The following is a 27,461-nucleotide window of genomic DNA, read 5'->3' on the forward strand; positions in this document are numbered from 1 at the left end:
AATCGGATGCCTCCAGAGGCACCGGGCCTGAACTGTCAAGGACGAAGACCCCCAGGGGGAAGGACGGCTCTGAAAAGGTCAGGGCCAACACCAACCCCGAGGATTCGGCGCTGACATCTTGGGTCCGGGACCCACTCTGAAGGTATTGGATCCGAGCTAGTCTGGGACACTGCCGGAGTCCAAGAAAGGCACATTCCACGCTCCAACGATGGCCCACTTGGGAAAGCCAGGTCTTGAAACTTCAAAATCGAGGGACGGAGCAGAGGAGGTTGTGGTATTGGGGTTGGTGTTCTCATAGATCCTGTATGGGTCAGAGAAGGTAAGATCCTCAGCTAAATCTGGGCTTTGACAAAATTCCACATCATCCTGCCCATGTCAGAGTGAGACGGCTGAGAGGATTTAGAGGAGGCCAAAGAATGTGTGGACCTGACCAGAGAAAGACTGGTCCGGATGTTCGGGGTAGGGGAGGGAGATTTGCTCCGATGTGGAGTATGACTCCGGGATTTCTGATCTTGGCATTTTTGACCTGAAGAAGCTTGTTCCGGAGATGAGGAAGTTTGTTCTGCACTATTTCCATGGGATCCAAAAGAGTGCTTGGGCACGAGGGCTCAGGACCCAACAGTGAAGAAGTCTTGAGATGGGTGTTTCAGTTCCAGAGAACGGAAGAAGGCCTGTTAGGATTAAATTTATTATGCCGATCAGCGAGGGCTCGATGACTGAAGGCCGAGCAGATATCGCACTGTACCTCCAAGTGCCCTAGTGCAAGAGATACATGCACCTCTTGTTGGACCCGACTGCGGAATCTTATGCCCACAAGAGGTGTACCTTTTGAAAACTGTGGGTTTATCAGAACCCATAGGTTTGTCCAACATAGTGACAGAACTCACACACAAGAGCATGCACACACACACGCACACACACACACACACACACACACACACACACACACACACACACACACACACACACACACACACACACACACACACACACACACACACACACACTATTCTAGGAAAAAGCAAAAACACTGGGAAAGTTTTTTTCCCTTTTTTTTTTTTTTTTTAAATAAAGGAAAGGTGAAAGCAGTTAAAGAGAAAGGGGGAAGGCAGAAAACAGCCCTAAAGCCAGTGATAACCTTAAAAAGGAACTACCAAAGAAGGAAGGGAGGTACAAAGACTAAAACTGACAAGGATATAATTAAGAGTACTAAGATAGAGAAAGTAAAGAACTTGCTATAGGCAGAAGAAAATGAAAAAAACACTTATCTGAGCAGAGTTTGCGGAATTTCAGTTGTGCTGGATGGTGGCAAACGAGATCCGAGGGGTTAGAGAGGGAGTGGGGCATTATGGGAGAGGGAGGAGCTTGAGGCCCGGATCGTATGTCTGGGCGAAATGGCCAAGTCAGATCCAAGGTCAAATTCATGGACCCAGTAGTGATGCATAATGAAATGGACAACATCAGATCACCATTTTGTATGGATGACAGTATTAATATTTAATTTAATTTAACAAATAACAGAGAAAGTTGGAAATTCCACTGAATCCTTGCCAGCCACAACCTAAGCTCTATTACAGACACATCAGAAAGCAGAGAACACTGTTAATAAGAACTAAACGAGTAAAATGTAGCACAACAAAAATCTGTTTAAACCAGCAACTACTGATGTCTTGCACAGATAAGGAATGAGTCAACTAATGGAATCAAAACATAGTGGAGAATAAGAATGTGAACCACACAAAGGGATCCAACAACAGCAGGCATGACTGTACTAAGGATACAAACTGCTGTAAAACAGAGGTACACAGGTGATCAGGTATTCTTACAAAGTGGTAGAAAAGAAAAGTCAATACTTAACTATGTTTACTAATAGCATCATATTTTTAAGATTGAAGCGAAAAATTGCAACTGACACTAGCCACATTAAACACAAAACCAAGAGGCATAACTACTTAGAAGTAACCTTGAATGACTAGTCACTCAAATAAGGGACGACTGCATCTTCCCCCTAATGTTTACTACTGCCATTAAACTTCTTCTTGAAGTTAACAGTAAAAAGGACAACTAGCCTTAAAAGCAATAATTTATAATTAAGAATTTCCAATGAATCAGGAATCAGAAGCATTACTTCCACAGAAAATATTTTATTTAAACCCGCTGCATCTTGTGCAATTAAATTAGGACATAAAAGAACATTTTTCAGTAAGGACAACAGACTCTGAAGAGATACTGTGAAATGTTACTTTCTCAAACCCAGAACAGGGTAAAAAACTCCCCACTGCCACCACCACCACCACCACACAAACACACACACACACACACACACACACACACACACACACACACACACACACTGAAGCTGGGGACTACATCCTCCCATTAAGTTTTTCTTTTAACACCAGCTGCACACCATTTCTCTGGAAAGTCTAATTATATGTGGGCAGCAAAAGAAAGTAATCATAAAAAAATGTACAATAAGGCAAACGAAAGTAACTCCAGATTTGAATCTCTGATTATGGGTACGTGGAACCAAGCAACTTTGAGATAGTACAGTTGTGTACACTTACCATAAATGTAGATGTTCTAGTGTATTGATGGATGATCAGCTTTAACAATTGGCACGAGTACTGGTGTCATTCTAAGGGGATCCAATGTCTGTCTGCCTGGGATGATATGTTGGCAAGCCACGCTGCTTTGCAAGGGATGGATTACACCTTTCACCACTGGGCTTCTGGATATTGGCAAAGGCTCTTGCCACCCCCATAGTGCCTTTTTTAGGCAAGGCTCAAAAGACAAACCCACCTCCTTGGAAAAAAACTAAGGGTAATGCTGCTCAACGCCAGAAGTCTAAATCTCAAAATGCAGGCACTTGATGCACTCCTCAGCATGGAGAACATCGACGTCTGTGCAGTAACTGAAACCTGGTTCAAGGCTCCTGAGAGCACCCCAGCGCTACCAGGCTATACCTCATATCATGCTTTTTGGCCCCAAAACCCGGGCCGAACCACAAAGGGAGGGGGAGTGTCCATATTCATAAAGGACAACCACACCTCCAGGTTAGTAGCAACACATGAAGCAACAGAGACCATACAGGTGCAACTAACCATAGGCAAAACTGCTATACAACTGGTAGCATGTTACAGACCACCCTCCCAACCTCAAGAACCCCACTCAGCCTTCCTGAAGACATTGGAGGATATGAATGTATCACAAAACACCATCATACTGGGAGACTTCAACTACCCAAACATAGATTGGGTACATTATTCTAGCTCTAATACCCTAGCCCAAAGGTTCCTGGAATTCATAAATTCAAATGCACTGGAACAACTAGTCGCCTCTCCCACTAGGGGAGATAATATACTAGACCTGATCATCACAAACATGGGGACAAAATGCTCCACACCGGAAGTATACCCCTCACTAGTGAGATCTGACCACAAACTAATCACCCTGGATATACATATCCCACCTCCACCCCCAGCACAAAAGACCACAGTGAAAAACGTCTCAAAAGCAGACTTCACTCTTCTTAGGAAGGAGATGGTATCCTTTAAGCCCACTGTGCCAGTGGATACCACATCCGGCAATGCCGAATCCTTCACAAATGCTTTCTATGGACATATCCAAGAATGCATGGATCATGCAATCCCAAACAAATCCAAGTCCCTCTCCACCAAATGTAAGCGTCCTGTCTGGTGGACCTCAGCCATAAACAAATTGTATAACAAAAGAAGGAAGCTACTGCACGTCAGAGCGAAATCCCATGAAGGGAAGACGTCTCTGATCAACATTAGCAGAAAACTACATTCTCTCATAAAAACATCCAAGGCAAACTTTGAGAGAAAAATCGCTAAGGACACTAAAGATAACCATAAAGCCTTCTTCAGCTATGTTGGAAACCTGGGCGGAAACCCTCAGATATGCTCAGAGTTGGTTCACAACAACAAAAAATACACTGAACCCACAGATATTGCTAACATTCTGGCTGACAGGTTCAGTGCAAATTTCTCGCCTCCTTCACCCCCAAAAGAAGAAATACTTATCCCAGCTGAATGTAATCTCCCTATCATCTCAGATGTCCAAGTGAGAACCACCCTAAACAAAGCAAAAAACACAGCATCAATGGGACCTGACGGTATCCCGGGGTGCGTGTTACGTGAACTCCAAGAGGAGCTAAACCCACACATAAAAATGCTATTTAACCTTAGCCTTACTGGGATATGTACCTGTACACTGGCGTACAGCAACAGTGGTCCCACTCCACAAGGGGGGTGCCTCTACAGACCCTGGAAACTACCGCCCCATAAGCTTAACTAGCCTGGTCTGCAAAGCCATGGAAAGAATCATTATGGAACTCATAAACAGAGACATAGGGGACCTACAAACACTTGACCCCACCCAGTTCGGCTTTGTGAAGGGCAGATCCTGCCTTTTAAATCTGGTTGACTTTTTCGAAACAGTCACTAAAGCCATTGATGAGGGCAAAGCAGTCCATACAGCATACCTGGACTTGGCTAAAGCCTTCGACACAATACCCCACTCAGGCATCATAGATAAGCTAAACAGCTTAAAAGTAAACCCCTATGTCACTAGATGAGTTGCAAACTGGCTAAAGGACAGAACCCATAAAGTTAAAATCGCTGGAGCAATGTCAGACTCAAAGCTGGTCACAAGTGGTGTCCCACAGGGATCTGTCCTGGGACCCCTCTTGTTCGGCATTTATTTCTCAGATGTTAAAGCAAACATGGGAGGGCTGTGGCTGACAAAGTTCGCAGATGACTGTAAACTAGGAGCCATAGTCGATACACCAGCAGACACACACATCCTACAAAAAGTCCTCACTGAAAACGGACAACTGGTGCCGTAGTCACGGCCTTAAACTAAATGCCAAAAAATGTATAGTCATCCCTTTTGGAAAAAACAATGTACCCACAAATTATCACATAGACAGCAACCCACTGAGTACAGAAAAAGTAATCAGAGACCTGGGGACCCAAGTAGACGGCGACCTCTCATTTGACACCCACGTTGCCAAAGTGATTAGAAAAACATTCTACCTTGCACACCTCATCATGAAGGGATTCACATCCAGATCCAAGGATGTCAACTGTATCCCTATATTCCTCCCTCATCAGACCCATGATTGAGTACAATGCCCCATTTGGTATGTACCTCACCCGGCACTTGCAACAGCTTGAGAGACCACAGAAGTACCTCACCAAAAGGATCAAGGGTCTCCAACATATGTCTTATTCAGCCAGACTAAAGAAACTTCAGCTCTATTCAGTGGCATACCGCCTGCTCAGGGGTGATCTCTGCCTGACGTACAAGGCCATGTCCAATCAGGATTTGATGGACATGCTCCACCTCAAAAAATCCAAATCCATCAGGACCACGAGAGCTAAAGACTTAAACCTCAGCACAAGTATGAATAGGACATGCTGGAGGGATAGATTCATAACCCAGAGGCTTCCCATGCTTTGGAACAGGATCCCAGTTCATATTAGGCAGAGCCCCTCACTGACTCTCTTCAAGAGAAATCTTGATGAGTGGATGGGAGATCGAAAGTTTACCCCAGGGGTCATATCTGTGTCACTGCTTGACAGGGGCACAGTAAACTAATTCTATTATATAAGGGGACCTTCACTGTGTCACTACTAGACAGAGGCACAGTATTCTAGATTTATTCTGTACATTTTTGTACCATTTCATGGGGTGGCAAAAGCTACATCACTATGGCTAGGCTTACAAATGCCCCAGGGCAGATAGCCTAGTATTATACTATGAAACTATGAAACTATTCACTGTTGCAGACATCACATTTGAGTTATCTGCCTGCAGGTAGCCCTCAGCCGGCCTGAATACCAGAGTCTTAGGATTTCTGCATCAGATGCTGTCTCTTCTTCCATAATGTCAAGTCGTCAGGGGTATAAAACATGCAGCCGATGCCATTACATCAGTTTTTCTTGCCCCAGATGTCAGGTGCCCCCACAATAGAAAGCAATTATATGGTATGGTACACCACCACCATCAAAAAGCAAATACACTAGAAAAAATAAATATACCAAACAAGAAGGAAAGGTAAAGCCAAGAAAAGTCAGGGGGCTGGAGGAGGGGCAACCAGGACTGCAACAGTGAATACACCTGAACATCTACATTTATGGTAAGTGTACACAACTGTACTATGTTCTTCGTGTTTCACTGTTGCAGTCATCACATTTGGGTTGATTCCCAAAGCTAAGGAAGGGAAGAGGAAGTTAAAGAGCATTAGGGCCAGCTATTAAGCCCTGCAAGACTGCAGTGGCAAATCCAGCTCTGGATTTAGAAAAGATAGGTATGTGGTAATGCTTGGTGAAGGTATGTACAGAGTTCCAGGTAGTAGATTCTAGGATGTCCCTGGTAGGGACTCCTCTGAGAAAAGTCACAGAGGTAGATACAGCCCTGGTGGAATGTGATCTTATCCCCTGTGGGGTAGGTTTTCCATGGTGCTTGTAGCAGAAATGAATGCAATGTGCTATCCATTTAGAAATGGTTTGCTTTGAAATGGCCTTCTCCTCTGCCCCTGCAGCAAAGCCAACTAGCAGCTGTTCAGAATTTCTGAGAGGCTTAATCCTGTCCAAATAAAATCTAAGTTGTCTGTGCACGTCCAGAGTGCAGTATTCGTTCCCCTTTGTTTTGTGGATTAGGGAAAAAAGTAGGCAAATGAATGGACTGATGTAGGGCCACACTAAATACCACCTTGGGCATAAAGGAAGGATTAGTCCTGAATGAAACCCTGTCCGCATGGAAGATAATGAAGGGATCCACTGCCATGAGGGCCTGTAATTCAGACACTCTTCTTGCTGAAGTAATGGCTAGAAGGAAGGCTGTTTTCCAAGAAAGGAATTTCAACTCTGCTGTTGCAGCTGGCTCAAAGGGGGGGGGGGGTGAGCATTTTCAATACAAAGTTAAGGTCCCAGGCTGGAGTGGGAGCTCTCCTAGGAGGTCTTAAATGTTTGGCCCCTGTAAGGAATTGTTTTAACAATGGGTGAGAGAAGAGGGGTGGCTCAGTATTGTAATGTGCTGAAATGGCAGAGGCATGAATTTTAATTGACGAGAAGGATAGGCCCTTGTGGGGAGCATTTCTGTTAAGTACTGTAGAATATAAGGTAAGCTGGGCACCGTTGTGCCCATTCCCTGGGCCTGGCTCCAGGAACAGTATCTTTTCCACTTTTCAGCAAAGGATTTTCTAGTACTAGGCCTCCTTGTGTCCAGAATGACATCCAGCACCTGCTTACTGAGGGATACTAGAGGACAGCTCAAGGAATTAGCCAGGCTGCAAGGTTCAGGGTTTGAAGCTGAAGGTGCAGAATCTGACCTGCCTGCTGGGACGGCAGGGAAGGGGTCTGAGGCAGATGCCATGGTTGCAGCAGTGTCATACTGCGCAAGAGGGGGTACTAGTGCTGGCGTGGCCAGTCTGGTGCAATCAGTTCTGTCCTTGGCTTGTCCTGTTTGATCTTTACTAGAACCTTTGAGAGGAGAGGCAGAGGGGGAAAGGCATAAACAAACAGAGAGGCTTTCCCAGGTAAAGAACAGGGCATCCACTTTCCAAGCTTGACTGTGGGGAATTCTTGTGCAGAATTTGTTCAACTGGTAGTTCTGAGGGGAGGCAAACAGGTCTACCTCTGGAGTCCCCCATTTGTTCCTCAAGAGGTTGAATATTTTGGGTTCTAGTTTCCATTCGTGTGGGTCCATGAGATTTCTCCTTAAGTCATCTGGCAGTGAGTTTAGTTTGCCTGGCAGGAATTGAGCCTGTAGGTGTACTTGGTAGCTCAAGGCTGTGTTTCACAGAGCTATGGCTAGTCTGCAGAGAGGGTACGGGGGGGGGGGTTCCCCCTGCTTGTTTATGTACCACATAACTGTGGTGTTGTCTGTCTTTACCAATAGTTCTCCTGGAAGAATACGGTCTTTGAAGGGTGTCAGAGCATTCTGTACAGCTAATATTTCTTTTTGATTGAAATGCAGGTGCATCTATCTCGGATTCCATTTGCCCTGAATGCACTGCCCTGCCATGTGAGCGCCCCATGCATAGTCTGATGTGTCTGCTGTTAGGGTTTGGGCAGCAGGGGGTAGAGTGAAAGGGAGTCCCTTGTTGTGGTAGCAGGCCTCTGCCCACCAAAGGAACTCTGTCTTCATACAAGGAATGATAGAAATCATTGTTTCCAGGTCCTGAGAATGTTGGCACCATAGGTTTTTTTTAGATACCATTTGAGTTTCCTCATATGCAGTCTTGCATATGGAATTAGTAGAATGCAAGAGGCCATGAACCCCAGAGCTTGCAGTATTTTCCTTGCAGATAGCTGGGGTTTTGTGGCCAAGTTTGAAGTAGGCTGTCAAATAAACTTGTTTCTCTGGAGTGAGGAATGCCATCTGGGAAGATGTGTTCAGGCTTGCTCCCAGGAATACAATCTATTGGCAGGGTACTAGATGAGATTTCTTTTCACTGATGGCGTACCCCAGTGAGGTTAGAAGTTTCTTTATGAATGCCAGGTGTTGTAATAGCAAGTCCTGGCTTTCTGCCTGAATCAGACAATCGCCAAGTATGGGTAAATTTGAATATTTCTCTGCCTGCAAAATGCAATGGCTGAAGCTAGACACTTTGTGAGTACACTGGGTGCACTAGATAAGCAAAGGGAAGTGCAGAGAACTGATAGTGCATGGAGCCTGCCCTGAAGCATAGGTATTTCCTGCAAGATTCCCTTATTGGGATGTGCAAGTAAACTTCCTTTAAGTCTAAGGTTGCCAGCCAGGCATCCTTGGCTAGCATAGGAAGAAGCTGTTGAAGAGTTAGCATTTTGAATTTTGGAAGTACCAGAAAGGTGTTGAGAATAGAGAGGTCCAGGACAGGACGCCAGGAGTTGTCTTTTCTGGGTACCAGAAAAAGTCTTGAATAAAAACCTTGTCCCCTTTGTTCTGCTGGGATAGGTTGAATAGCCCTAATACGGAGAAGAGAGACAACCTGCTGTTGGGCTTCCGCCCATTGATTTGGGGGTAGGTCTGGCCAGCCATTTGGGGTTGGTAGTGTGTGGAAGTGGTGGTGCTGCGGTAGCGTTGTTGCCTCACAGCAAGAGGTTCTCCCGATCGATTCTCGGCTGGAGTGCGGGGAGTGCCTTCTGTGTGGAGTCCTCCCTGCGGTTGGGTGGGCGTTCGAAAGACATACATAAATGGGCAAGCCTTCGTTGAAGGCTGAACATCCAGCTGGCACAGTGGTGTTCGTGAAAGTCTACTGCCAATCATTAGCAGACCGGAGTTCCGCTGTGGCGACCCCTAACCAGGAAAAGCCGAAAGACAACAACAGTGTGTGGAAGTGGAATCTGTATCCCTGGGAAACTATGTTCAAAACCCATTTGTCCTGGGTAATGAGTTCCCAGTTTTTTGCATGCAGGGCGAGCTTTCCTCCAAAGGGAGCAGGTAGCTGAGCAGGGCTTGGAAGGGTTAAGGTTAAGTCATTTTGCCATTTTTCCTTAGGGGAGTGGCTTACTACTCCCTGCTTTGGAAGTGGGAGCCCCCCACTGCTTAGGTCTGTGCGTAGCCTGAGACTGTAGCCCAGGTGGTCTGCTGTTCCTGGGTTTGGCTTGAGAAGGCCTAGAAGGGACTGGGAAGGACCAGTTCTTTGAAGGCCAATGCCTACTAAATCTGGGAGGCTGTACTTGTAAGAAATCTTTAACAGTTTGCATAGATTTAGCTTTTTCCTCCATCCTTTTGAGGACTTCTTCTGTTTTGTTGCCAAAAAGGCGGTCTTGGTTTAAGGAAGCATCCAGTAATTTAGCTTTAACATCATCTGGCAAGTTTTGTTCCTTAAGCCAAGCATGCCTTCTAAGTACAGACCCAATGACAGCAGCCCTGCAAGATGCTTCTAAAGCGTCAAAACCACATTGCAAAGTATGTTTACCAACTTGTTCTGCACAATGCATTAAATCTTGCAATTCTTTATGTTCAGCACAGTCAGGAATCCACATCATTTTCTGTTTAAGTAGTCCCATAATATGCTGCTGATACTTTAACAGATTAAACTGGCAATTTAAAGCCCTAATGGCCAAAGTAGCAGAAGTGTTTACCTTCTTACCCCATCTGTCTAGGGCTCTACAATCTCTATCAGAAGGGGTAGGATTTTTGGCAGCAGTAGCCTTAATGCATTTTGGTCCTTGGGAAATGGTCTCTGGATCCGCAGAAGGGTTCTTGAAGAGGAACTTGTGAGACTCAGGTACTCTGTAGTACCGGTCAGGTTTTCTGGGAGCTGGAGGTAAAGTGTCTGGGGTAAGGCTAGATTCCAAGAAAGCATCATCTATAATGTCCAAAACAGGAGGGATAGCTAAAGGCCTGTGTTGAGGCAGGAGTAAGAATTCCCTAAGTCTCTTTTTGGACTCAGAGTAATCCTGGCTTTCCTAGTGGAAATGCTCCCTAAGAGTATGCAAGGTTTCACCGAAAGAAAAATCTTCTGGAGGGGAAGCAGAGGGAATGGAATCCTCTGCATCAGAATCCTCATAAGTAGATAAGGGCAAATCCTGGTAATCAGAACGAGCAAAAATATCAGATTCCTGATCAGAAGAATCAGAAAGAAATTCAGTTCTAGGTCTCTTAGAGGGGGAAGGCTGGCTTCCCCTAATTAAGGTAATAAGGTCTTCAGCCATTCTAAGCATTTGTTTTTGAGGTATATGGGCCTGAGCCTGTGGTTTGGTCGTAAGTTTTCTAGGCGCTGTGCGAGTTTTTGACCTGAGGGATTTGGAACTTCTGGATGGAAATGATGACGTTGGTTTAAAATGAATGTCTGTAGACCTGAATACACCCTCAGAAGCCGGTGCCTGCACAGCGGCTCCGGACCCATCCAAGGTAGAGAAATCCGCAGGTTCCATAGTCGAAGAAATATCTTGCGGTATACCGGACTCCGAATGGGTCTCAGTAGAGGCCTGCGAATCTGACGTAGCGGGTATCAGGGGCTGCGAAAGTGCCTCACTGAGTACCGGCAGACTGGCAACTAGCTTAACGGAAGCATCGGCGGCAGTTTTGGACCTATGTGGTCTTTCTCTGTCTTTATCCTTACGTTTTTTCGGAAGATCGGTAGTCGGATGGCTTAACGAAGCCATTTCGGAGTATTGCGATCGAGTAAAAATAGCCAGACGACAAATAGTTTGAGGGTTGAACAAAGCACAAAACCGACAGCGAGAGACGTCGTGGTCTGGGCCTAAACAGGGGATGCAGTAAGAATGCAAATCTCTATGAGGTTATTTGCTTTCCACAGACAAGATAATAGTTAACTTTTACTGACATTGGTTGGAGCAAGAAAAAGGATCCCCAACGGGGTACTTATCTTTTTTGAAGACTTCGGGTCTGAAACTTGAAAACGAAAATTTCAGGAGACGGCCGACCAGCACTTGCGAACTGCTTCTGCTTTGGGCACCGCACGGCAAGAAAGACTGATGTAATCGCGTCAGCTGCATGTTTTATACCCCTGGCAACCTGACGTCATGGAAGAAGAGACAGCATCCGACGCAGAAATCCGAAGACCCTGGTATTCAGGCCGGCTGAGGGCTACCTGCAGGCAGATAACCCAAATGTGATGACTGCAACAGTGAAACATGAAGAACATTGAGGGAAGCCATACAGGATTGAAGAAAGAGGGAAGCAGCAGGGCCTGCAAGCTTAGCAATTTGTGCTATAACAGTCTAAAAAGCTACCCTGATAGAGGTAAGCTAGGTCTCCATGGACCACATTTTCTTGAGATTAGGAACAAACTTGAGAACAACCATAATTTGGTACTCTTTCAATTTTTATGGCTTTTTGATGAATAAACTCTTAGAATACTGGTCTGTTGACATGCCTTTGATCTCTGAATACCAATGTAATAACCAAAAACTTTGGATACTTTAAGTACTGTACCCTTGTCTCAGGATTACTACAACCTAAGCTATATGTGTGATTTTCCCACTCTTTCAGAAATAGCCTAAGGTGGTCCCTATCTTTTTGTAAGGAGTGGGAAAGGGAAGTGTGGATGGGCAAAACATTTTGATTGGGTTACGTTTTGAGATGTATGGAGGGAAAGAGCTCTACTCAGTCACAGCTATTCCCATGTGATGTTTCAGCTCTGTAGGCCCCAAACTACCCCTTTTTGTTCAGCTTGCCATTTTCCTCTCAGCTGGTCTTTCACTCCCTATTGCTGACTCACTTTAAAAATCTGGTCATTTCACAAAAAGTAGGATAGTGGTGAAATTTCTACTATCCATAGTGGGTTGGTTTAAAGTAAAGACAGCTGTATAACTGACTGTATAGCCTTCTTCTTTCCACCCAGTTTTTTAAACACATTTTAAGATGGCAGTCCAGACATGAGGCTCCTTGTCTAATGGAGCATTAAAGAGTTGCTTCTTCATATGCTCTGGCAAGGGTTGTGCTCTCAGCCAAGCATGTATGTACATGACCAACACTGTAGCTACTGCCCTGCATGATGATCCATTGCATCAACCTGGGAAGAGAAGCAGAAAAGATCCATCACTTTGTTTCCCAGGGCTTATTCCTGTATCGCCTCCACCTTATCCTTAAGTTGGCATAACAGAGTTTCTTGGAACTTGAGCATACATATGTCTGGCAAGTCAAAGCCCTGAAGGCTAGGGTGTCAGAGGTGTAAACTCTCTTTCACAATAAAGTATACTACTTTACCGGACATTGTGAATTAGGTTTTTGATTGGAGCCACCCAAGATCCCTCGATGTGCATGGATACCACAGCTGGAAAAGGCATTTGGGTTCTTGTATTAATATTTACAGATTCCCACAACCCAACATAAAAGGTCAGGCTTCCTGCAAGAAGGGAGGTGTGAAGCTGGCTCGGATGATTCAATGGTAAATGCAGCCTCCATAACTAAAGTTACTAGGCTCAATTAGTCCCATAAATTCCCTACACTGCTTCTAGATATCCAAGTAGTCTTTAGCTTCCCACTTGAAGAAATCCTTCATTCTACTTAAAGTGTCTCTAAATAAGAAATTCTCTAGTCAGGATTCAGAAGATAAGGTGTCCTCAATGACAAACACATTGGAAAGCGGAAAGAATATCTGGTAAGTACAAACCAGTTCATCTATTTGTGAGGGATGCTTCACTATTTCTTTTTTTTGGCTTGGCGGCCCAACATAGATGGCTGATCTGTGAAAAGCTGTAGGTTATTAAGGGAACACCTGAAGTCCTGTGTCATTCTCATCAGGTCCTCGGAGGACTGCAAAGGCTGAGGCAAGACACCATATAACAAAGGTTTGGAGTACGTTGGGCCTGCTTCTGTAGATGGTGGCCACCTTTGAAGTGACTGGACATGGGCAGTCTCCAACATCTTTCATATGAGGTGGGGATGTCCTCATGAACAAGAAATGAGGGCATAATGCCCAAGCCCTTGACTAAAAGGATACGGGCATCAGAATGAGATGCCTATGGAGAAGCCCTGGACCAACCAATACCTTTAAGAATTTAGCTTGAAAGGATATACATTCTTCCATTAGTGTAATGGCCTCTGCAGGGTAAGTTACTAGGATGGGGTGGGGGATGCACCAGACCAGATCAGATGCCCTTGAGTCTAGTAGAGCCTTTTGGACTTGATTGATATGTTGTCAACCGCCACCAATGTCATTTTGTGTGTGTGGGCACTTCACTTTGTGCTGCTTTTTTTTTTTTTGATAGGACATTTGCAAGTGATTTGGCAGGTGCCGTGGTGCCCTGGACAAGGTGTGCAGCTTTTCATGATTCAAATAGTCTTAGGTGATTTTTTTGTTCTTCCTTTGATGGTCTTCTAATTCAACCTTGCACAATGGAATCAACAGGAACAAAAGATATTATGCACTACACCCAACCAAAATTAACCCCAACTATAAAAGTCTTGTTGTGGAATCTGTTTTTTCATGTAATGCACTTAATAGTTTTAAATACTGACATCTAATTCAATGTCCAATAGCTAGCAAAATAAAACAACTGTAGTAATAACCGATGGTATAAAGCTAGTATATGATTTAGGATGAAACAAGCCAATAAACAAAAAGGAGACTAAATGCTTTTTCAAGTAATGCACTTAATATAATAGTTTTAAATATTGGCACCTAATTCGATGTCCAATAGCTAGCAAAATAAAACAATTGTAGTAATAACAGATAGCATAAAGCTAGTATACTATTTAGGATGAAAAAAGCCAATAAACAGAAAGGAGACTAAATGGGGTACTTATCTGTACTCTGAATGCCAGGCCAGATAGACAGATGGCACTTGCACTGACTATGGCATGAACAGATGTCTACCTTATAACACAAATGTTCTGATTTGCAGGTGGGAGGATATCTACCTAGGCAAGAGTGGAAAAGGATGAAAAAGCTCTTGAACCTGACATCAGCCTTCTCTGGCACTGCGAATGATACAACAACATTTAAAGTTTATTTATAGTATGTTACAAGTTGTTAAGGAATTTAGGTAACTGTACTTTCTTTAAGCACCATAGAGTAATAACTTCACCAGAACAAATGCTATGAAGGGTATCTAATTTCCAATATGAACTATATGAATCTTAAAATGATTTCATTTTCTCTTACACCTTAAAATTACGCTATCAGTTAATTCTCCTCATGATGAAAATTAAGAGCTGGCATTATGTTAATAAGCAGAAGGGCCCTACAACTTCTAATCCTTGGCTGCATTCTATACACACACCAATAGAAGATGGGCAAATAGTTTAAATTAGTTGTAGCTGAATGCCCCACTCTAACTTGCCCTTCAGACATTTTATCTTGATGGAGGGGAGTGGATTTTACCAGATACCATGAATGTAAAAAGCTGAAATGTTAACATACTACATACCGAGAAAAAGATTAGTAAGATTCATCTGGATAACATGCAGTTAACTACATGATGAGTGAAGAGTAAAAAATGTACAATAACGTAAAAAGCACACCAAAGATCAACACAATGCTTCTGCTTAGCTTGTCATGATATGCTACCCATCTTTTTCCACAGCACAAATGAAACACATTTGTAGCACAGTAACACAACTGTCATATCAGAAATGTTGTCAGTGTCTGTTAACTCGGACCTTTGAGCAATGCTGCGCATTTCAGTAAACTAGTACAGACATAATACTGCAAACAATATTCATACAGTCACAAATAAAAAAAAAAACCTTAAGTCAACAGGTCCATATACCATTACACAAGTATAAAGGCAGAAGCAGAATCACAATGATTATTAACGTTCATTCTGCTGAAACAAATAACAGTTTGCTTTCATAGCAATGTCTGTGCTTAAATTGAATTTACGGTCATTTGTACTTCTGGTTAGTATGTGAAAAATGAACCAACAGCTAAGAGGTGTACTAAATATTCACTTACCAAGCTCATTCAGACTTTGAGCTGCTTTAGTTATCTCTCTGCTTCCACCCTGTAGCTGGCCTTGAAGTCGTTTACTGAGGTACAGGATGCGTATTATCCTTCTCAGTAAATCACATGCCACCTATAAATAGATTATTACATGTGTATTTAAAAAAAGACTGCTTATCTATTTAATTCATTTAATGACTGAAACACAGTCTATCTAGTCTGCCCACAAAATACTTCCCAAAATGACTCTCCCATTATCCCCTCTTACCATTTTCATTTACCACGAGTCTTCCTGAACCAATCGGTACACTCTGTATAAACAAATCATTCAATATAAACAAATTATTCAAGAAGCGCATTGTCAAACTCCACAGCCTTGAACAGCCCATCCATCTATGGCTGTGATAAGTGATAAGTCTAAGGACATGGGTCAGAGAGATCACTAGCCACCAGGGATAATTCTAAAGTATACCTTAAAGGCACTTAAGGGATATAAGACATAGGGTACCTTAAAGGTATTTTAACACTGTACTCTCTCACCTCCTACAGAGGATATTAGTCCTTCACACCACCATTAAATACTACGGCTATAACAAAAAAAACTACAAAGAGATGAAAAAGGCTTTAATCACTGCACCACTGCCACTGGAAACCTAAGCATTAACCCGCTGCACTAACTTAACATATAATGAGCATCTCAAACATTATTCAATGCTTGCAACAGTCTGTGACTTACAAAGGACAGGGACAGGGAAAATAAAGCATACTTCTCAAACTCGTAGTGCAAGAAATCAAGACCAAGTCAAAATTAATGGTGGAACAAAATCAGGGACAGACTTTAATTATTCCTCTAACAAAAACAGAAACTTGCAAGTATAACAGCTTTTTAACTACCATGCACTTATGGAAGGATATGAAGTGTACATCTGTAATGCCTGGCACTAAAGACTGACTGTAATCATCCATGTTTTACTAGGGCAGGAAAAAGGAGACATTGAGAATATTCTGACAGCACAATGAAAGGTATGTGGTATGTGTGCATGTGCATGTGTGTAGGGGTCTCTCTGCATAATTAGTTGGAGAGGGAATGAGGTGGGGGGGGGGGCTGTGCTAACATGCTGTAAAGGACTCCACTGTTAACTACTGCAGGAAAGTGCTGATCTGTACTCATAGTAGTTAGGAGTAATTCACAGACATGCAAATTAGCCAATAAGACATTTAATCACTGCACCTTATGTGTATCCGAATACGCTAGTACCACATTACAGAAAAGGGGGTCAATGATTACTCATTGAACAGAATAAATATCGAATGGCTAATCATCGAACACAATTCAACAAACTCTATTCGAGCATTCACTTCAGCTAACGTGCGAGACAGGGAAAGTAACTAGTTGGCCAACACTTCCCTGTCTTACACACATTACAGTATTTCAAACCCACCCAGTTATAGCTGGGGGTAAACCACCCACCTGGGTGGGTTTGAAATACTGCGGTGTGTGAGATTGGGGCAGTGTTGGCCAACTAGTTACTTTCCCCATCTCACAAGTTCGCTGAAGTGAATGCTCGATGAATGAACATTTGCTGAATGGTGTTTTATGATTAGCCTTTTGATATTTATTCAGTTTGATGAGTAGTCACAGACCCCAGAAAAGGGCCTTTTTACAGTAGCCTTAATGCAAGTGCTGGAGTTTTAACCCCCAGTTAAGTCTTCTCATTTTGTCTCTTTTCTATTATTTGTTTTATTCCTTTGTTGATTCCACCAGCTTATGAGTTTATCTGTTATTGCCTAACCCATATTTACTACCTTTTTCAATACATACAAGCATATACATATCAGCCAGTTATAAAACAAATTTGCAAATTAAACATGACTAAAATAAGAGAGAGTGGATGCACCATCACCATTTTAAGCAACATTACCTTAAAAAGTGTTTTCACCTGTCATCAAATTAAAATGTAAATATGTAAATGTGTATATATATATATATATATATATATATATATATATATATATATATATACACACACACACACACACACACACACACACACACACACACACACACATGTAAAAATGAGTCAAGGATGCACTCCCAAACTCACTACATCAAGCACTGACAGTAGATGCATCCTGCAATATAACTAACAGATCCAACACTATAAACAAGTTTTAACTTTTCTCATTTGATAGATGGAAAACAAAATTAATTTGACTTTCCAATCAACACCTTAAAATAGAATTGCTAAAGCAGCAATATTTTTACTTCTGTTAGCCTCCGCTCATTAGCTCAGTTTGTTCTTTAAGAGCTATGAAAATGAACCATAGTATTTTACATTAACCTGTTGACATTTGTGCATTTACCTTTACCACATTAATACTCAGGAAGAGCTACTACTTTTTCTTTCATGCTTTTCTTTATAATGTCTCAGTCATCCAGATACTGGTAGACAGGCCATCTCACCCAATAACATGCTTCCAAAGAGCTCCATTAACAACTTTATATGCACTTCTCATGGTTAAAATATGTTGCCACCATACCTCTCAACCTCTCAGCTTTTAAAATCATAGCAGGGGGTCACTGAAAATCATTGGACTAAGAAACTGTGTATGTATAAATCATTGGGGGTGGGGGCACAAATGTGTAAACTTGCTGTACTTCAACTACACTTGTTTAGGTCAATGTCAACACCACTCCTTGTACACACACACACACACACACACACACACACACACACACACACAAAAAACATCATTTACATCCACTTCTATGATTGTGTACACTACAAACAACATCTGCTTGCAATCAAATTAATGAATAAGTATATAAACAATTACCCAGGAATGTTATTTTAGTTTGCTGCTGTCAGAACCACAAAGTGTAACCCACTGCAGCCACTCATATCCTCTTAGTCCAAGAATCAGGGACAAAAATCCCAAATCAGAGACAGGTTTTAATTACTGTAATTACATACGTAGTAAGTTGCTAGATTACACGATAAATGTCCAATATGACAAAAAAGTAACTTACAACAGTAAATGAAAAAGAAAAAAAAAGTGAATTAATTTATTGAAATGTATACACACACACAAAAATAAATATATATATATTTTTTAATAAATCAGTCCTCTGTTTTTACTTTTGAAATTGCTAGATTAACAGTTTTTGGATTTGTGTCTTCCAAGGTGGCCGCATACTGATCATCTAAATTTCAGCTAGCCTAGTGTGAAAAAAAAAGAAACTCAGAAATAAGACCCAGGGATATTGTCAGCTTGAGTAATATTCGGTTACTGTCTAATAAGTACACTGCCTGGATACAAACTGTAGAATAACATACGTGTTGTACCTTTAAGAAGCACTTCTATGACGTGAACGCGCATATATAAATAGCAGGCACATGCTATCTTCATCGCCATTTTGTGAGTACAGCCAGAGTGTGAACATCTATGCATGAGACAACTAGTTTGTATATAATAAAGCTACTTGAACTGAACCCCATAATGTATGTCTACTTCATCCTGACTAGACAGGTGACATGGTATCAGAACCACGATTTTCAGAGCCACGAGGTAACACAGTTAACACTGAAGGCAAATTAAGTGAAACAAATGCAAAAAAGGGCCAGAAACGAACTAAAGGTAATGAAAACTATTTATTTTATAAAAAAAAGATAAAATGGAGCATTTCAAGGGCACAAAATGCATTACTAAGCAAAAGAACAGCATGAAAACATTTATTACGCAAACAAGAAGCATAAAAAAGTTTATCAATTAAACAAAATGTTTGAAGTCAAGATATTTGATAAAACAAACATCAGAAAAGCACATAAAGGGTTCAGAATAAACCTACTCGTTTTGCAATTCTGAGGTAAAACGAGCATGTTTAGAGTTAAAACGAGCACAAGAAAAATAATGGGCATGAAAAGAGATTAAATGTGTAAAATGAATATAACAAAAGGGCAAAAATGGCACTTTAAGTATAAATAAAGCAAATTGACTGCATGTTTTTTGGCAAGTTACTGTGTTTTGGCATAAACTACTACTTTGCATTGACTGGAGTTCTGAATAGTATAACTAGAGTTATTTGAAGTATCTCAAAGCATGAAAAAGTTCATACGATGTGTGTTTACTACTGTGCATTTACTCCAAAGAGTTTGTTGTGTACAAAGTGCCGCTATTTAGTAAAGTGCAGTCAAATACAGCCATTTTGAAAAGTTTCTTGTGCTAGGTGTGTCTATTTGTAGAGTGCCGCCATTACAGAGTGTTACAGAGTTGGTTAGCAAAGTACCACCATTTTGGGGAAATTTCAGTATGCTGTGTACTGTTTATTCGCAAAGTGCAATTACTTCAAAATATTTTTTTTACTCTGACCTTCTTCCACCCAGTTCATTCGCACAGTGCAGTTTATTTGAAATGTTTCTTAAAATGATAAGTGACTTTTACAGTGACTGGGAAACGTACTTCGCAAATGTCAGTCATACAGAAGCTTGTTGTGCCATTGGGCATAGTTACAAGTATTAGCATAAATTTCAGGCACATGTATATATGTGCGTGTTTTCATACATACTGGGAAAAGTCTTCAATGAGATGTATTAATATGGCAGAAGGTTTTCGTAACCCACTACCACTTGTATTTCATTAGAATATTGCAGAGAATTGGGGAATATTTGAGCAAGAGTACAATATATGCATACAAGCAGCTTATTCTGATAAAGATGCACACACCAGGGCATTAATTTTGCTAAATCTAGCAGGCTTAGAAGCCATAGCAAGAGTGTTCATTTGCATATGCACCAGCAGTATATGAAGGTGAAGGGGAAAATCATCATATTACAGTACAGGCTGAATCAAGGGAAGACCCAGAGTGTCTGAAGCACAAATTTAGAGAAATGTGCAACCCGCAGACCAATGTTACATTACAGAGGCATCTGTTTTACACAAGAGATCAAAAGCAAGAAAAAACTTTTGCAGCTTATATTACTGACCTGAGAAATAAAGCTAAAATGTGTAAGTTTGGTGACTTGAAAGATGAGTTAATAAAGGACAGGCTCATGTGTGGTATTAATAATGCTGCTGTAAGAAAGATTTTGCTTTGTGATAGTGATTTAATGCTGAGCAAAGCTATTGAGATCTGTCAAATTCACAAAGTTACAGAAAGGCACACAAATATGCTTGCAAGTGATAAGAGCATGGTTTCGGCAGCCTCCAGAGCAAATGTAGACAGCATGCGACATGTGGCAGGCAGAAACAGGCCTAAGCAGGTGGCAGCTGTAGCCTCTGTAGGTGTGGCAAGGAAAACCCACAATCTTCCAGCAAGTTCTAATAGTTTTTGTGCTCTAGAGTTATTATCAAAAAACAGATGCTTTTAAGCAATCTTTCTAAACTCATGCAGAATATTGAGGTAATCCCATATTTTCTGTTTAGCATTCTGCAGTTGCTCCTCTTCTTGTTCTGTGGGATTCCCCATATTTTGCAATACTTTAACATTTGTTAGTCCCTCTAAATAATTATTGTTCCTTAACCACATCTTTATTTCCTTTATTTCCACCCTAATTTAAAACTCCACTTGAATTTTATCTCACTCCCTAGATATATTTTCAGAAGAATTATCTATCTTCTGTAATAACTCATGAATAATTTCCAAAACTCATTTCTTAAATTCCTCTCTTTTCAACAGATAGGTGGGAAAGCACCAGTGTCTCATTTCTACTTCATTACCTTGTGTTTTTAGTTCAATTATTGGCATATTATCTGAAAGTTGAGTGTGTTTCAAGACCTTTAATTACATGCAAGTTGCTTGTCTTTTTGGCTTTTCCCGGTTAGGGGTCGCCACAGCGGAACTCCGGACCGCTAATTATTGGTAGACGATTTTTATGGTGCCGAGTTGCCAGCCTGACGCCCAACCTTCAGCGAAGGCACGCCCATTCACGCATGTCTTTCGGAGGCCACTCAACCGCGGGGAGGACATGCAGACTCTACTCAGAAGGCACTCCAGCCAAGAATCGAACAGGAGAACCTCTTGCTGTGAGGCAACAATGCTACCGCTGTACCACCGCGGCTTTAATTGTGTGCAAGTGTTCCTGTGAAATATAAATTCTATCTAGCCTAGCCGAATTTTTGTATCTTGGAGAAGAATATGCAAATTCACTCTGGACTCCTACTAATGAATTCACATCTTCCATGCCAAACATTTCCATAAATTTCTTCAAAAATCTACCCTCCTTTGTTATATTTTCCCTTCTAGGCCCCCCAGACTCATCTTCACTGTTGCAAACCAAATTCTAGTCCCCACCTATAAGTAATATTCCTTGCTAAAAAGCTGATTATTTCTCCCATAATTTTTTTAAGCTCCATTATAGCAGTTTTAAGTGGAATATAAATACATGCCAGTGTAAACTTCATCCATTGCCAGTAGCCCCTTAGTACTACAAATCTACCATTTATGTCTTTCTTTTCCTCTCCTCTCTCTATTGGAGCTCCTCTTGCAATTAAGTAAGTAATCCTCTATTCCTTTGCCCAGGTAATCCACCGAATAATCAACTGGAAAATCCTTCACTATCAAATTCACATGTTCAGTTATTTCCAGGTGTCTCTCCTGTAGTAAGCTACTTCCACTCTACATTTTTAATAAGTTCACTACTCTTTCTTTTGTGTATTTCTCTGCAAGACCATTCAGATTTAAAGACATTATAGAAAGCATCATTTTCTTATATAGTTATTGTTCTCACCTTTTATGTATAACTGCTTTTTTGCTAAATGTCTAGTTCCAATTTTTCTGTTACATGCATATATTGTTTGGCAGCTTGGTCTTTTATACAGTTGTTTCTTGTCATATCCATTTGAGCCTGTCACATCTTACAAAACTTTGTTTCACTGAAATCCCTCAAACAAAAAAGCAAACACCCCAATACCCCCAAAAACCTATTAACTTAATAATAGCAAACAAAACTATGTACATCTTCAAAACTTGAAGTTTTACCTTTCTAATAATAAGAAAAGTTCTAAACTGATAGCCACACAGACAGACTAGGGTTAACCAAAAAGAAAAATCATTCATTCTAAGACACATGGTACAATCTGTGCTTTTATTAAGTACTATCTGTTTTTGTCTTATCTTTATATCTCTCCCAGCTGAGAAAACACTTGAATGCTTTCAGTAAACACTTCCTCCAGGCCATTTCAGTTTATAAAATTGTCTCTTGATATGAAAACCAGACACAAAACTGCTAAGGATACATTGTTTATCAGAAAAAAAGCCTTATAATTTTTCATTTGCATGTTTCTGGTAAAACTTGTTACTAGATAAAGCCAAAGACCTTGATCCAGTCATTCCCCTATGCAAGCATGAGAAAAAGCACACATTTTTGTCATGCTCTCTTAACCAGACTCTTTTTCTCTCTCTCTCTCTCTCTCTCTCTTTTTTGTTATGTTGCAGTGCCTACATTTCTGAAAAATGAACAAGGAAAAAGAGAGAAGGGAGAGAAAGGAAACAACAAAAGCACCAGGTTTATACTGCTATCCCCATTATGTTTAAACATAACTGAAAAACTTTACTTCTTGGCTTGCAAAGAAAGTCCTGCACCATTAAAGAAAAGTTTTTTGTTTTGATTTTTTTTTTTTTTTTACTTATAGTTAACTTTCTCCTTCCCCTCTCTCATATGTTCTTCTGAAGATTAATGACACGAAGTAAGGCATATATTAAACTTGTAGGGGACTCTAAAGCAAAGTCCACAAAAATTCAGTATTTCCAAATCTTTTTGTTCTGCCATGTTTCACAAATATAATTATTGCTTTGTAATCCCACATTTGTCAGTTTCCAAGTTACTGATTTTATTCTCCTAACATTAACAACATGAAGCAGGGCATATGCTTTAAAGTCCCCTACAAGTTTAACAAATTCCAAGGAAGTCCAATATTTTCAGATTTTCTTCTTCTGTCATGTTTCACAAATATAGCTTTATCATCCCACATTTGCCAATTTCCAAGTTACTAGCTTTATTCCTGTTCATCACCATCTCCCAAATCCTGTCTCTGTTTCATTTCCAACATATTCTCGATTCTCCTAGTCGACTCTTTATGTTTTCTTCCTTCTCTCAGGCATTTTCCGTAGAAACAGTGGAAAAGATTTCACAGGTTCAGTCTCTCTGTAATCACCAGAAGGACTCAAAGCAGAACTTCTTTTTGTTTCACAGCTCACCCTATGTTGGACAAACTTTTGTATTTCCTCCTTAGCATTTACTTCATCAAAAAATGACTCTGTCCCTCCAGGGAAAAATATTTTGAAGATGGCTGGCACAGCTGTTTGAATCTCATGCCTGCTTCTCGACATTCCCTAAATAATGGAATATTTTTATTTTATTTATTTATTTTACATTTGTTAACCGGGATAGTCCGACTGGATACATGTCCATTTTCAGCGGAGGCCCGGGGAGAAAAGCTACAAAGGAAGTAATACAGAGATAGAAACTTATTTAATGAACTTTAGTGTGTTCTATATAACAGTCAAATTGCCACACGGAGTATAGGTTAGCTGTAATAGTATGCTTTACATCTGGAAAGCTAGCTTACAACACAGTAGAATTAAATTGACAATTAATTGCAAAAACAATTGTTAATATGATACAGGTGTACCAGTGTTACCAAGTATTTAATCAGGCCTTGCACAGGGGCAAAGCCAATGAGTCATGAAGTACTGCTTGAGGGCTTTCTTAAATTTAGAAAGGGTAGTGTTTATTGTAATGTCCGGAGGTAGTGAGTTCCAAGCTTTGCCTACAGAGTTGGCAAATGTGGAGTTCCTGGCTATTTTGTTAGCTATAGAGGTTTGCATTACAATTCTATTGGATGATCTAAGTGATCTTTGGTTAGTGTGAGGACTGATGATATTTTTTAAAGCAGGGGTATTATCAGGTTGGTTAAGAATTTTGAAAGCCACAATAAGTTGGTTGTACTGAATGTGCCTTGATAGCTCTAGCCAGTCTAGATTTGTTAGGTTTATACAGTGATGTGTTCTGTAGTGCAGCCCAGTGGTAAATCTAGCTATGCTATTATAGCAAGCAGAGAGTCTGTTGAGTTCCATTTTGTTTAAGTTGGCAAGTATAGGGGAGGCATAGAAGAGGGTGGAGAGGAGATGGGAGCGGGCAATAGCAGCCCTAGCTGGTGGGTTTAGGAATGACTTTATTCTCTATAGTAAGCTTAGTTTTTTATTAATGTTTTTTATCGTTTTATTTACATGGGCATCAAATTTAAGATTGTTGTCTACGATTACCCCATGTAGTTTAGTGTGGACATCTGGGGAGATAATAGTGCCATTTATAGAGGTAACGGAGAAGGATATCACCGGGGATTTTTGCGTGGGAGAGAAAAATAGTAGCTTACTTTTATTGGGGTTTAGAAGACGACATCGGTCAGCAAGCCAATTTTCAACTAGGTTGAAAATTGACTGAGTACTTGCCTGTAGCTCATCCTGGGTGGTACCAGTGCAGATCAACGTAGAGTCGTCTGCATACTGTATGCAGTTGGCCTTTGGGATGACAGCATCAGGATCATTGATAAATATGGAGAATAGCCGTGGACCCAGGATAGACACCTGGGGGATACCTAGGGTGTTGAGAAGGAGGTTAGATAGATTATTTTGCCATAGTACTGCTTGTTGTCTATTGTATAAATAGGATTGGAACCATTGAAGGGAGTGGTGACCTAGGTACATACTGGTCAGAGTGTGGATTAGCAGCTGGTGGTTAACCATATAAGATCCAAGAATAGAGCTGAGGAGAACATGTTATTGTTTCTGTTATGATAAATATCATTGGTGAAGGAGAGGAGGGCTGTGGTAGTGCTATGATGTGGTCTAAAGCTGTGCTGATATTTAGCCAGTAGATTGTTCTGAGTTAGGAAGTGTAGAAGTTGTTTGTGGACGCATTTTTCCAGGATCTTAGCCAGTGGTGACAAGACGGCTATGGGTCTATAGTTAGATAATTTGGTAGAGCAGCCACCTTTATGGAGAGGTATAACACAATATATTTTCCATATGGAGGGGACTTTGGCTTCAGCTATGGACCGATTGATTAGCATGCAGATGGGGAATACTATACTATCTGCGGCTTTTTGTAAATATTCAGCAGGGAGAAGGTCAGTGGCTAGGGTGGTAGGTTTTAGTTTTTTTTATTAGATTACAAATGAAAGAGGTGGAGACAGGTTGGAAGCTAAAGGAGGGCTGGGTATTGGGACTGATGTCCTGAGTGCTAATGGGGTTCAAAGGAAACTGGCTAGCTACGGCTTGGATAGTTTCCGTAAAGAAACTATTAAAGATGTTAGCAATATCCTGTGGCAAACTTTCGGTTGATGCTGATGGAGGTGGAGTGGTGGTTTGACCTGGGTGCATTAGTTTGTTTATACCTTCCCAGAATCTTTGAGGATTATTTTGGTTTCTTTTATGGAGATTTATGTAATAGTTTTTTTATCCAGTAAGATGGATTTTTTAGTCTCGTTTCTTATTTGCCAAAATTTGACTTGATCTATAGGGAGTTTTGTGGAACGCCAGGTAGCCCACGCTTTATTCCTGATTGTGATTTTTGATTTAGTATCTTAGAGAGCCATGGGGCAACTTTAGTTTTAATCCTAGTGGAGCGAGCAGGCGCATGAGAATCTAGAATGGACAGGAATTTATTGTTAAAGTAGGCCACAGCATCATCAAGGGGCAGGTATTTTAGAGCGGACCAGTTGCATGATTTGAGTTTGTCCTGAAATATTCTTATGTTGAAGTTTTTATTATTACGTATGGTTCTGTAGTTGGGCTGATAAGAGTTGTGGGTTTTGTGTTTACAAATAAAAGTGAGAAAGTGATCACTGAGGTCATCAGGGATGGTCCCTGATGTATACATTTGGGGGCGGCTATTGATAAGTATCCAATCTAGTATACTGTCTTTTTGGTTACGTTTGCCTAATCTGGTTGGGCTGGATATGACCTGTGTAAACCCATACAGGTTTACATGAGTGGTGGGAGACTTTGAGGAGCAGGTGTTCCAGTCGATGTTAAAATCTCCGAGAACTACGGTTTCTTGAGGGTAGTTGTCAGTTAACCAATGGAGGGTATCCTCTAGTGTGTTAATATTATTTCCTGGGGAAATGTACAAACAGACAATGTTTATGTTTTTATTTTTCTTAATATGTAACTTGGTAGAGAGTATTTCAGCTGTATTGATCTGGGGTGGTTGAATAGGGTCTAAGGTAATATTTAAGGTGGACTTGAAGAGGACAGCAACACCCCCCCCCCTTTCCTAGTTGTACAGTCATACCTAAGTATATTATACCCTGGTGGTAGGATTTCATTATCGGAGGTTCCAGGTTTCTGTTAGACACAGGATATCAGGGGACTGAATTTGTAGGAGGGCATGTAGTTTATGTACCTTATTATTTATGCTCCTAATATTTAGGTGGCAAATGAGGAGGGAGTTGGGGGACCTTGTGATAGAAGGTGGATTGGTAGGGTTATAATAGTGAGAGGTTGAGCTATCTGGGGCAGAAGGACCAGGGTTTGGGTAAATATCACCATCCATAGTAAGATTATTGTGAGGGTTTATGATTAGTTTCAGGAATTTGTATACGAGTCTTTGGTAATGCTCATATTTTGAGCTAATGTATTTAGGTTGGATAGGTTGCTGTATTATTGTGGAGACGGAGTTGGGTATGGGAGTTCCTATTGGGTGGGCTGTTATATTTGACCAGTCTGGGGAAGATTAATATATTGGGTAGTGATAACCAAGGTAAGGCTGATTTTCATAAATGGAGAGGAGATATGTAATTAACAGAAGGTTTAACAGAGAGTGGAAACATTATTTTGCATGGTGACATCATTGCTGCTTATGAACTATATTAAGTGTAGTGTCCTCAGTACAGTATGGATGGCAGGCCAGAAACTAGGAGGAGGGGTGATGGGCCGGGTTAAATTGAGCAGTGGAGTGCAGAATGGATCAGATAGGTTATGTGGAGGAAATGATTGGTAATAGTGGTGGGTGGATACCAAAGAGAGCTGGAATCCTGATTTGATCAGATTAGATGGGGTGTGTTTTGTGGCTATAAAGCTGGATGT

At 41.2% G+C, this 27,461-nt stretch overlaps 1 protein-coding gene across 1 annotated transcript in view; it reads right to left on the minus strand.

Annotated features, from left to right (window-relative positions):
* The window catches only part of COG5 (component of oligomeric golgi complex 5), a 3,265,454-nt gene that overhangs the window by 3,158,498 nt on the left and 79,495 nt on the right, over positions 1 to 27,461 (minus strand). The window contains exon 6 of the mRNA XM_044088540.1: positions 15,386 to 15,506. Coding sequence (XP_043944475.1) covers positions 15,386 to 15,506 — 121 coding nt within the window. The remainder of the gene's footprint in view (positions 1 to 15,385; positions 15,507 to 27,461) is intronic.

Source organism: Protopterus annectens, chromosome 11.part0 (assembly GCF_019279795.1).
Source record: "Protopterus annectens isolate FY-2018-M chromosome 11.part0, PAN1.0, whole genome shotgun sequence".
NCBI lineage: Eukaryota > Metazoa > Chordata > Ceratodontiformes > Protopteridae > Protopterus > Protopterus annectens.